The sequence below is a fragment of the Sphaeramia orbicularis genome, chromosome 2 (assembly GCF_902148855.1).
Source record: "Sphaeramia orbicularis chromosome 2, fSphaOr1.1, whole genome shotgun sequence".
NCBI classification, from domain to species: Eukaryota; Metazoa; Chordata; class Actinopteri; order Kurtiformes; family Apogonidae; genus Sphaeramia; species Sphaeramia orbicularis.
This window is the reverse complement of record NC_043958.1, coordinates 17,238,326-17,251,704: the sequence shown is the minus strand read 5'-3', so window position 1 is coordinate 17,251,704 and position 13,379 is coordinate 17,238,326. Positions and strand designations below refer to the sequence as shown.

Sequence of the window (13,379 nt, the reverse complement as noted above, 5' to 3'; positions counted from 1 at the left end):
GGGTCACGGGGGCGGCAGCATGAGCAGAGAAGCCCAGACTTTCCTCTCCCCAGTCACCTTCTCTAGTCCATACAGGGAGAGTTTGAGGTGTTGCCAGGCCAGCTGAGAACTATAATCTCTCCAGCATGTCCTGGGTCTTCCCCGGGGTCTCCTCCTGGTTGGACATGCCCATAACACCTCCCCAGGGAGGCGTCCTAGAGGCATCCTGACCAGATGCTTGAACCACCTCACCTGGCATCATGGTGGAGGAGCTCTACTCTGAGACCGTCCCGAATGGTAGAACTCCTCACTAAGGGTGAACCCAGTGACCCTGCCGAGGAAATTCATTTCCACTGCTTCTATTTGCAATCTTATTCTTTCAGTTCATGGCCAGAGGTTAGGATAGGAATGTAGATTGAATAGTAAATTGAGAGCTTTGTCCTTTATCTCAGTTCTTTCCTCACCACAGCTGACCAGTACAGTGTCCACATCACTGTTGACTCCATCCTTCCTTCACTCTTGAATAAGACCCCGAGGTACTTAAACCTTTCCCCAGCCCAGAGGGGACTGACTGAGAACCATGGGCTCAAACCTGGAGGTGCTAATCCTCATCTTGGCTGCTTCACACTCAGCTGTGAACCGTCCCAGTGAAAGCTGGAGGTCAATTTGATGAACCCAACAAGACCACATGATCTGCAAAAAGTAGAGATCCAACCCTGAGGCTGCCAAACCGGCCCTAGAATTCTGTCTACAGAAACTATGAACAGAATCAATGACAGAGGGCAGCCCTGCTGGAAGCCACCCACACTGGAAACTAATCCGAATTACTCCTGGCAATGTGATCCAAGCTCTGACTCCAGTCATACAGGGACCTAATAGCCCATAGCAGTGGACCCCAGCCTACTGAAGCATCCCCCACAGGATACCCCAAGGGACACAGTCTCTAAATCCACAAAGCACATATGGATTGGATGGGCAAACTCCCATGAATCCTCTAGGACCCTGTAGAGGGTAAAGATCTGGTCCAGCGTTTCACATAAAATGGGGTGTCCTTATGAAACTTATGCAGAGATCCTGCAGGTTAAAGGAACAGACTGTCAGTAATTATTTTGCTGTTTAAAAGGCGATGTCGATAGTCGCACCAAAATAAAATGGCCAGACCACCTCTGAGGGAACTGTTTCCATAGCAACTCACTTGGAGGAGTAGAGAGGCAGGGTGAAGGAGACTTCCTGTCTGTACTCTCTCTCTTTCTGTTTCTGCACACGATATACACAAACATACAAACCAGTATATTGGTGTTCAGATTACTTGCCAGCTGCTGTTTCACCAGTGTAATGATAGATAAAGAAAGATGATCATTGAAGAAACATCCTGGGATGTATTTCATCATGATGTTTAGTATATAAGATTTATCCATATGGTGTTATGGCTGTTATTTGGACTCAGCTCATCCCAGAAAATAGGTCAGTGTTTACATAGGCTATGTTCAGACACCAGGTCTTAATGCACTATTTGGATTTTTTGGTGGGTTTTTTTTTTGTGTGTGTGCTCGTTCTTATCACACATTAAATGCAACTTCTATCATCTTTGAGTATGAACTGAATGCGACTGTGAAGTGACCTGCATGTGCAAAAGAGGTCCTGACATAATACGTGACCACGCAGGGATGCGCTGGGGTTACAAAAATAAATATGTTTTTTCCACTGCTCCTCCTCCTGGAACGTAGAATTGTGATGTTTTCACATTGCAATGGTGTAAAAGATGTTTAAATACGACGTGGCCATTCAGACTGAAGTCGCTTTGAAAAATATCAGATACATATTGGATTTAGGACCACATATGAAAGTGGCCTGGGTCAGATTTGAAAAAACTGGATTTGTGCTGTTCAAACTGTCTTTAACAGATTGGATACAGGTCGCATATGGGCAAAAAAGAAATCGGATTTGGGCCACATTTGCCTGCAGTCTGACTGTAGTTTTATATTCCACTATCTGCAGAGGTATCAGATGAGGGAGAAGAGAACATAGAGGGAGGTGAGAATGAGAGTAGGATGTACAGAGCTGCAGGCCCTTGGCAGCAGATCAGAGGACGCAGTGGAGAAAGACAAATCAGACAGAGCTGACAGGGACACACACACAGAGCTGGCATATGCAGAGCAGGAAGGGCAGCCATCCCACACTCTTACCCTCACAGGCCCATAAACAGACAACAATGTGTTTCATCCCCGGTCATGATGCATAACTGAGTTGAGTTGAACATTAAAACCTCAGTTTCTTTTACTGCGCTCGTCTGATCTGACATAGCAATCCCCCATGCCATTAAACTGGCATGAGTGCCGGCGTGGAAAGCTGAATTTGACGTTTGAGAGAAGAGGTGGGTTGGAGTGGGAAATGTTATTGCAGTTATTAAATCGGCTCCTTCCATCGCAGATGTTTTATTGAATTAGACCAAAGACATTTCCAGAAGGCACTGGGTGTCAGTTTGAGTTAAAAAAAAAAAAAAAAAGTTTCTTAATCCCTGTATTTTAATAGAAGCTTTAATTAGAATTATACAAATGGCCAAACAGCACCTTCTATTTGATTTTATTGAAGCTAAAAAACATTTAACATCAACATCAAGTTTTTATTCACTTAAAGAAAAGAAGTATCACAGAAGTCATTTAATTAAAGCCCTGTTCACACAGGCCTAGTTTTACCTGCAGACTTCTGGTTATTATTAATAATTGCAGAGGCCATCTGTGATCTTAATCCTTTGCAAATCTCCCATGTTTCTAATTTATAAAGTAAAAATCCCACCACAAATTACCAAACACAGAGGTCCAATGATAATATTAGTCCCCTGAGAATCAATATCTCTAATGTGGTGGGAAATACAGCATTTTTTTTGTTTCCTCTGCATTTTTATTCAGCCCATATCCTGGTGGAGAATGATGGAGTCTGTGCTGGTGATGATAAATCAATGTTTAAAGTGTTCTTAGGTGAAAATCCAGGAGGCTCATGTTGCAGTATAGCAAGGATATTCACTGAAAAAGCAAACTTAAATCTTTCAGAGGAGTCACGCCTGAAAAGATGGATAGGTGACAATCATGACAGCTACAGTAAGGAACATTTATCTGTGGGTGATTAATCTGTCCTCGACATCAGACCCGAGGAATAATGTCAGTAAATTCAAGTGAAAAACAGATTATGCTTATCCTGTGTAAATGTGACACGTAAAACACAGATGTGAGGCATTAATTTCCAAATCACTGCACAGGTTATACTAGTCCCAGGTGAATAGAGCTGATGTGTGTTATACGTTTTTATACCTAGAATAAGGTGACACTGAAGTGAAATAAAGCCATTACTGTTCCAAGAAACAATAATATGTTTTAGCTGAGCAAGAAACCAAATCTATCTATCTATCTATCTATCTATCTATCTATCTATCTATATATATATATATATATATATATACACACACACATACATACATGCAATATACTAAGTGAGTTTGAAAGAGTCATTTTTTGTTCTTCAAGCTCCATTAAGTCTACCAGTGAATGTATAGAAACAGTGTTATGATACCCCCTAGCATGTTAGCTTCTGTGTGCAAGGTGCAAAGCTCTTAATTGCACCCAATGAAGCATGTGATGTTACAGGTGTTTCCAGCACTGCAGGACATTTTTATAACCGCTGCATGTGTTTGTAAGTTTTCTTGTACCAAACTTACAGCTCGATGCGTTCTCACATACATTCCCATTTGACTCTCTTACACACAGATGATCTTATCAACACATATTCTCACAAGACTCACTTTTCTCACTTCCTCATCTTGTGTCTGACAGCATAAAACACACTCTGGCCAGTCACTAAACCCCAGCAGCTTCTGTGTCGTTATAGCTAATGGAGTGTAGTAGGGTGGTGAAGTAAAAAAAAAAAAAATATATATATATCTAAGTGAAAATTACCGCCTTTGGATCTAGTTTTAACACAAGATTCTCACCTGGGATTGTTGAACAGCTCATCTGTCTATTCAGATAACATTATGTCAGAACTTCATGTAAGTCTGATATATGATGTGAGCTTTTTGATTCATTATTTCCATGTAAATGCACAAGAGATAAATGTCAAAAGATCAAAAACATCTGCATGTAATAGCCTTAACATATTCCCTAAAACTGAACCTCTGCTGACTCAATACAATGAAATCACTGCAGTAATCCATGCATAATTAGACTTAAATTCTTTGTCTTCACTGCCAAGCTTCGGTTTCAGGGCCCCAGAGTCTTCCAGCTGGAAATTATCCTCAGATGAGACGATGATCTGAGGTGTGTTTCATGTCTGATGCTAAGGGTCGTGTAAGTCGAACCAAGTGCATCTGCCTGAATTCTGATGAGGTTTTCCTCTGCAGAAGCTCTCCTCTCCTCTTGATGTTTCTGCAGTGCACTCAGAAACTGCAGCATAGATGACCCTTTGAGCATTTCTTCGTTCATAATCAAGATAATGTTTTCCCTAAAAAATGTTCACAGGACCTTAATTTTGCAAAATATCTCTGTACAAATGAGAACACAGAAACAATTACAACCGCTCAAATAAATCATTGCCTCAAGCAATGACTCTAAACCTCTAACGTTGTGGATCAAGAAATATATGGTACAGCCAAACTTTTGCCTGTCAGTGGAGTTGAATAGAAAACCATGTTAATATATATGTTTTGTATACGTTAACCCATAAAGACCCAGTGCTACTTTTGATGAATGAATTTTTCTCTCTATTTAACCTTTCTTAAGTGATTTATCACCATGTATTATAATATCGTCCTCTGTATTTTGCATTTTTCAGTGTAAGTTGTGTTTTTCCCTACATTTAATTCACAGATCATATAGATGTTCATGAAAACTTAGAGTAAGTTCAAAGATTATTTTACAACAGGGAAAACTGAAGAAAAAGTGACTTTTTCAGCAAAGAGCTCAATAACTGAATGTAAAATCATGCATCTCCATGCACTGTCGTTGATCCAACTCTATGGGTTTTACTGGTGAATCAGTGTTATATAAGATGACAGTGTTTCCACGTTCACTACAGAACCTCTGAATGTCCATATCTGATGCCCATGAAAAGATGACAAACTGCATTTTTCACCAATTATTTACATGTATTGATAAAATTAATGGATCAACAAGTATTAAACATTAGAGATGAGTAGATGGTTTTGGTCACCAGTGGCTGTTTGGGTCTTGATGAGTTAATAACAAATATAAAGGAAATGGTAGTCTATATATCTGTCATTTTTGCCACTCTGGCTGTATGTTCAATCTATAATTCAAATTTTATTTATGTAGCACCACATCATAACAAAAGCTATCAGACGACACTTTACATTTAGTGCTGGTCTAAACCAGACTCTTAAGTCAATTCACTGACACCAACAGGATCCTCTAGGAGCACACACATGATGACAGTGATGAGGAAAAACTTCCTTTAATAGGCAGAAACCTGGAGCAGACCCCGGCTCTAGAGGACGGTCGACTGCCTTGACTAGATGGGATTAATGAGAGAGGGTTAAAGGAAGAGAAAGAGGAGAGAGATTGTGTGTGTGTGTGTGTGTGTGTGTGTGTGTGTGTTTGTGTGTGTGTGTGTGTGTGTGTGTGTGTGTGGGTTGACATGGATGCACAGCAAACTGCTAGTATGCTAGTACTGCTAGTAATTGCTAGTGTAACTAACAACAGCAATTCTAGTTTAACTAGTATAACTACCAGCTGTTGCTAGTATAACCATGTTCATTACACAAAGCAGATGTGGTTGTGTGTTAGGGCTGCACGATACTGGCAAAACTTGTGATATGGGTGTACAGCATTGCGATAACGATAATATTGTGATATTTCTCGTACACCTAAAGAAATACCAATTTCATCTACTAAGAAAAATGTTCCTTAACAATGTTAAAATGAGCCAGTTGTTTTTATGTTGACTCAATTATTTAGAATTTAAGACAAAATACTGTACTACTACAATCAGTTACACAATTCTGTCCAAGAACCTGCCGATGCTGCTACCATAGGCCTTTAGAGACAAACATGGTCAAATATTTTGTCATTTTATTCACATTAACAATGTGTAAATGACATGGATGTAATTTATAATAACAAAAGTGCCAGAGTACCAGCATGGAAGAGCTGTAACAAAACTAGTATGTTAGAGTGATTGAGAAAGTCACTCTTGGACCCCATGGTATGTAAAACAGAAAGTTAATGAAAAGAAAATAAATTATTGCACGTCTTTGCAATATGAATCTTGCACACTCCGTTATCACAGTAGCGATATTTTTTTGATATGTTGTGCAGCCCTAGTGTATGCAAATAAAATGTCTGTTTTGTTGACCTAAAACTGTGTTCACACGTAGACGAGACACCAAAATGGAAAGGGAAATGTTTGTTTTGCAAAATAGCCCTTTTTGTGTAGATAAGGCATTAACATGGAACCTTATGAATATACCACATAAACCAGACCTTTTTGTCATTCAAGTACTCTGTTTATGTAGCAGGATGAACTTGACTGTTAGAGAATGATTAATGTCAGTGCAGCCTGTCAAAATAAAAACATCAAAATCTCCTCACACCTGTGGAATGAGAGAGAGCTGTTCTGCTCACTCTCACAGACGTGTATATTTTCCCAAATTACTGGTCTGTTGGAATGCTCAGAGTCTTCAAAACACGTTAGTAGCATCAGTACAGAGTAAGATGTGTATCTGAAGCCTCTGTTCTGTTGCTGCCTCGCTCTGACTCTCTTTGGCCGCCAGTAAGCCTCCCTCTCTGGACGCTCATCCTTCAACCCTTGCTCTGCCGACAGAAGGCATTCGCTGCTTCTCTTGTTCCCTCTCCGAGCCAGAGTTTACAAATTCCCTCTGATTTACAAGGTCATAAAACTCACCTCCTTCTCCTCCTCCTCCTCTGCTTCAATCAACCTCTCCAGCTAAAGCAGTTATTTTATAACTCCCCAAGCACGTGCTCCTGTGCAGGGCTGGTGCGATCGATGTGCTTCCTGGTTTCACATTACATACTGCATGTGCTCTGAGACGTATACAAACCCATACAGTAACGATGTGTGCACACTGTCTGCATGCAGGAATCGGTGGAGGTTGTCCAAGGACACTGAGAGAGAACCGTCTTGTAATGCGACGCCTGTTAGCGTTACAAAGTCATAAGTTCTTTCTGCTTCATAGCCTGCTGACAGCACAGGCAGGATTATGGAGTGAAGTTGACATAATATTATTACAAGGCAGAGAAAATACACAGTGAATGGTCAGATGTGGTCCAGCCAGGAAAACGGTGATGCACCGATGTCCCATTTCACTATTCCCGTTCTCTTTGCAGATGATGCAGTTTTTCCCCTTCCAGCCTGTTTCTGGCTTGTTCTTGTAAAACACTTCCTCTTTTTAACCCAAGTGTGTCTATGTGTGTGAGAGGGAAGCGAGCCATGCTCCACAGAGCATCTGGCAAGTCATGTCCTCTGACCGTAAAGCTCTGTGTGGCAACTGCCTCGAAGGGACACAGCATGTATGTTCCTCTCTGCACACAAGCAGTCATTCAAGCGAGCACAAAAAAAAAACCAAAAAACACTTTGCTGTCTTTGGAGATTTTGGATGCCTGTACTTTAGTTGCAAGGCTTGGACGAGCGTCTGGCTGGCATTTTGACACTGCCTTCTTCACACTCATATGGTTTTGTGAACCTCCGTGCCTGAAGAACATAATGAGGTTCAAATCAACAGAAAATGTGGCTTTTTCTTTTTTTTTTTAGACAATGAATTTTCAGAGATGGGATAAAAACATGTTGTTGTATTATTGTTGATTTAAAAAAAAAAAAAATCAAATCAATACAAGGTATTTTTCGGGGCAGGAAAGTCTTTTGATATTTTCACTCCATTTTGTCAAGCAAAAACTACAATTGCCAAAAAATTTAAACAAAATATGTTGACTGTGATATGGTCATTTGTGAAGCTGGAGCACCATCAGCTTTTCCATCCACTGCCCATTCTTCATATAGTGATTTGCATAAGGTCTTAAAATTGTTTGAACTCACTGTAGGGTGCTTAAGTCGATTGTAAAGGAGAAAATAATGGTCTTGGTCAGTGTGATGGCTCCTAAATATGCACTGAAATCATTATTGAACCTGTCCTTTATTACTTTTGGTCCTCTTTTACTGTATATAACTAAATATTGTGTGTATTTGTTGTGTATGAAAATGGTTTAATCACCACATTTACATGCACACTAATACGCTAGATTTTCCCAAATTCTGAAAAAGATGATATGTGGGACAAGCTGTTGACATGGGTGATGAAAATAAACATTGCTTTAATATTCCTGTTTATGTGCTGCTGTGCCTGCTCCATTGAAAACAATGTTTTTTTCAAAGTTTTCCTCTTGCAGCAGATGTTGCACTGTGTGAACTCAGCTTCCCTCTGTTGTTCCATCACAAAAGGAAAATGGCGGCTTTTTGAAATTTGCTCTTATCCATAAACCTGTTGCTCTTCTCCATAAAGCGCTCATAAAGTTTAATAGTAGGTGTGTTTCTCCGCCTCAGAAATGCGGGCTTTTCTTTGGTGCATCCATCCAAATAGACAGGATCTTTGTCTTTATTCCAGCTAACCATAAACAGGGATTGTGTGTCGCAACCTGCAATAAAACACAAAAGGGATTCATTATCCAAATGTGCTGTATACATATCCAAAGAATCCTCATAAAACTGGGAATAATATCAGCATATCCCTCACATCTAAACTGGAAAATGCTCCATTCAGAAGAATTCACAATACCCAAGTTGAATATTGTTAGCCTCATAGCATAACTGCCTGAGTCATATTTTTGGCCAAGTTGCGATATGTGCATAAAATGTCGTAGCAGTGTTAGGAGAATAAAGTTACGCAGATATCATGATTTGGCCAAAAATATGACTCATTTATGCTATGAGGCTAACAATATGTTGTCTGCATAACACATCTGGCATGGAATATTTCTGTGCTTGTAAACATACTTAATGACTACGCTGCTCTCTTGGCCAGGCCATTTTTAATGAGATTTTCACCTGGTTAAAGGAAGGATAAGCACAAATACCAATGAGGAAGCTTAACTTTTCTTTCTTACGCAGTCCTCATATGCACTCTGTCCTTTAAATCGCCACATTGCAGTTGCAAAATATCAAAAATAGGTCTTGTTTTTGTTCTTATTTTCAGAAGTGTTTTTAGAATTTTCTTTATAATTTTAGTTCATTTGTTGTTTTTGCAAAAAATGTAAATCGGATTGACATCCTTGAAAGACAGAAATGGATATTTACAAGTTTTAGTAGCTGTTTCTGAAATGAAAATCCTGCAACCAAAACATACCGATACCATTAAAAAAATTTCTTAACTCCTGCAATAAAATATGGATGTGTCAGTCATATTTTTAATTTAGTGCAAGTGTGGGCGTTTCTTCTTCCTCCGATATCTACCAGTAAACCTTCCTTATAAATCCCTCCACTCACACATAGATACTAGCTCAGCTCTCCTGAGTGAAAAGATTACAGGGTAGTGATTTCACTTTCTAATTAGGCCCTCATCACACACACACACACACGCATGCACACACACTCGGCTGGTTTAGTTACAGCAGGCTGGCTGGAGGCATCTGATAGCCAGTCCTCCAGGGTCCCTGACGAGCGGCTACCTGAAATTTAAGCTCCAAAAGGAAGCACTGGGGTAGACACATACACATGAATGTACCCACAAGGAAAAGAGGAGCGGATACAAAAAGTTGAGGAGCAAAAATAAAGCCCTGTTTCCTGTTCAAAAATTGGGTGTAAATTTGATACAGGTAGCTTTTAACCGTAATGAGTCTTTGCTGCTCCACAAGTGTTAAAGTATTGGAAATCAATAATGTTCCAGCACGTATGAATGTGTGCGCACATAGTCCTGAATCCGCCTCTGAGGCATCCTGTCATTATAAAGAAAATGGCTCCCTTTCATCTTTACTGCCTCCCTGAAGAGCTCAGCTTTACGAGCAGCTCTATGTACTATACACTGCTGTTATGGGGCTGAGTCTTTGGCTGATGTATATATTTTAAAAAAAAAACAAAAATGTATCACAAAAGTGATGGGATCCACTGCGCAGAATTACAACTGTTATGTGGCAGTTACATCCGCATTTTCAACATCAACCGCCTGCTGTGAGCGTTTCAGCATAGGGACGATCAAAGACCCTGTGTTTATGGAAGTAATGTTCCTATCAGAACTGATTAAGATGATTCGTTTTATGAGGGAAGCTACTGTATTTGACAAGCATTGCCAAGACGTATCATTTGTAGTGTTAATATGTTAGTCCAGTCTACATTTTGCAGTTTTTGGCAAGTGATGCAGGAGCAAAAGAATCTGGTAAATGACCTTTTAAGGCTCATAAATTAGTTTTCTACAGGATGTCAGTGAGTCAGTCTCCTATTTCCTTGTTTTACCTTTAACCTTGACAATTTTAAAAGTTCAGTGGTAGAGTTTCTGTATAGTTAAAGAAGGCTCAACACTCAGGGACTCCCAAGTTTTTTTTTTTTTTGTGTCCTCTGAATTATTCATTGTCCCTTTAATCAAGGACATCATAGATCAGGTTGACTTTAATAACAATAGCCAGCTATTGTGCGCGCTGATGCTTTACAAGCTATTTTTAGCCCAGCCCTGCTTTGTGGCCAGATGGTCATCAGGTAGCTTGACAAAAGTTCATCAGGCCACACGAGAAAGCAAGATCCACTTTTAGCAAGAAATAAATCAGATGGTTTCATAGTAGGATGGTACAGTCTGTGTTTCCACCTTAAGGAGGCTGTTTAAAGACTGAAGACTAAGTGTATACTATTGGAAGAAATGTAAGATCATCACTTTCTGTGGCTGGTTTCAACAAATTCTTTATTTTTCTACAGGACAAGAAGAAATACCTCGATATCATCCACAGCTACACAGAGGTCCACGGCACCGTCCACGGCACCAGCACCATCCACCTCCCCAGCTACGTCAAGAACCATGGCATCTTGAGCGGCCGAGACCTGCAGTTTCTGCTGCGAGAAACCAAGGTGAGTTTATTAGACTGCTATGAGAGCCACAAAGCAGCTCCAGCACATCTTTTATGACATTCCCCAAAGAGTGTGACCCAGATAACCTCACAATATTGATGCATACCATTCTTTTCACAAACTGCAGCCAAGACTGTGAAAACTGCTTTAAAAATTCCACCCATATTTGCTGATGAGCCAAACCAGATAGTTCAGAACATGACAATAATAAACATAATGACAGGTTAACCTTGTTAGTTGACATCAATTAGAGTAAAGTACCTGTTCTCCAAGACTGACCAACTCTTTAATCATGTTTATATAATTCCCTCCAAATTCAATGAGTCACGTTTAAGGACTAAAAATGTAGCTCAGAGGAGGACAAGAGTAAAAAAAAAAAAATGTAAATATTGAAAGCCTGACATAAACCTGAGCGTGCTGCACGACAAAGGAGGTCTTTATGTGAGCAGAGACACTCTTCTCAAGTGCCATCGAGCAAAGTGGCTGTAGTTTCCCCAGTCTGTTCTCAGTCCAGCCATCCACAGAAGCACTTCACCATTCATGTCGTGACTCGTCCCTCCCTCTCTCAACTGGAGTCACTCTCATTCACAAAGGCAAGGACACAACGGACAAAGGCAAGGATGAAGCCTCAGTGGCTCGGTGGAAGGGAGCTCAGGGCAGCAACCAGCATTGAATACATGCATCTACTGAACATGTTTAGTACACAACTTTGGTGAACTCCCTATTCTGATCGGATCAGTGATTTTAGTACATTTTATTTTGTATGTCAGACTGTTGCTATGCTGTGCACAGTACAAAACCATAGAATTTGTCTAGTTATTTTTCATTGTTCATTTATTAGTATATCAGTAGGTTTTATAAAATTACTGACTTATAATAAAAAGGATATTGTGCAGTAAGCCAATCATTACTGCTGATAAATTTTGTAAAAATGATCAGTCCTACCCTACAACCTTAATTCCTGGACATAAAGCTGCAAAAATCAATCTTAAATTCCATAACTGCCTCTCAGAATATAGTAATTCTAATGGTCTGAGAGGACTTCAGAGGTCCACGCTGGATTTTAATATGGAAGCTTGGGAAAGTGGGTACATTTTGACATAACAGCATGAAACAATGTGAGGCTATCTCAAGTTATATTCAGTCTTTTGATTTGGACTGAGCAGAGAGAGATGCAGAAGGAATGTGTGTATTTTTAGATTCTGCGCCTTTTTTTTTTTCCAGATTTCAGGTCCTGCAGCTTTAAAGTTTACTGTGACTGTGACTGCACTGATAATACTACCTATAGGTGTAGATAGAAAATCAGATGATAATTATATTTCTGTAATGTGATATCTATCTGAAGCAAAGAGGAGCATTTCTTTATTAGGTTTATTCTTTAGAATTTTTCTTGATATTAGATGATTTAGTTACTGAATATAATTGAGATATATGATTGGACTGTACATTGTTACCTCCGCCAAGGAGGTTATGTTTTTGCCAGGGTTTGTTTGTTTGTCTGTCTGTCTGTTTGTTTGTTTGTCCGTTAGTGTGCAACATAACTCAAAAAGTTATGGACAGATTTGGATGAAATTTTCAGGGTTTGTTGGAAATGGGATAAGGAAGAAATGATTAAATTTTGGTGGTGATCAGGGGTGGGGGGGGCCCACGGGGGGGGGCCACTGATCAGCCTTGGCGGAGGTCTGCGCTCTCCGAGTGCTTCTAGTTTATTTTATTATGACATGACATTCAGCTTAAAAGAATTTCAACAATGTTTTCTTTCAAAGTACTTGTTTCGAGTCTCACTATGGGATACGTCATGAGACATCTGACTCATACTCAGAGAACCAGATTTACACAAGTTACCTTAAGTTTTGTGTCTGTTCTTCTAAAAAAGTACATTACAGTTTTAATTTGTGATGTAAAAGTGTAATGGTTTCAAGTATCGGTTCAAATATACTCCCAGCGTACTAATAACTGGTATCGGTATCTTCCCACGGGAAAATCGGTCCCTCACCACCAATGCATCAAGTTCCTTTTCCATACAATGTGCCAAACTGTTGTTAATGGAAATCCAAGATAGTAAATACCAACTGAGTTAAGTCTCACTTATATAGCAAGATAAGGTTATTTTTAGAGAGCATCATCTTGGGAAATACAATGAAGTCACCACCAGTACTTTTAATACTGATAGCAGTAGGCGGCAACAGACCAATGCTTACAATTTCCAATTTCCCAGTATCACACATGGGAAATTAACTTAATGTGTCCACCCACACTTGATAATATTTAAAGGTACTCAGGTACATCCAGCAGAATGCATACTTTACCTCTGTTAACAAGGGTCCTCC

The 13,379-nt window shown here is 39.8% G+C and overlaps 1 protein-coding gene across 2 annotated transcripts in view; it reads left to right on the top strand.

The window, feature by feature from the left end:
* The window catches only part of mgat5 (alpha-1,6-mannosylglycoprotein 6-beta-N-acetylglucosaminyltransferase), a 95,976-nt gene that overhangs the window by 71,251 nt on the left and 11,346 nt on the right, over positions 1–13,379 (top strand). For both annotated transcript variants that reach the window (XM_030156444.1, XM_030156451.1), the window contains one exon: positions 10,900–11,049. In XM_030156444.1, the coding sequence (XP_030012304.1) occupies positions 10,900–11,049 (150 nt within the window). The remainder of the gene's footprint in view (positions 1–10,899; positions 11,050–13,379) is intronic.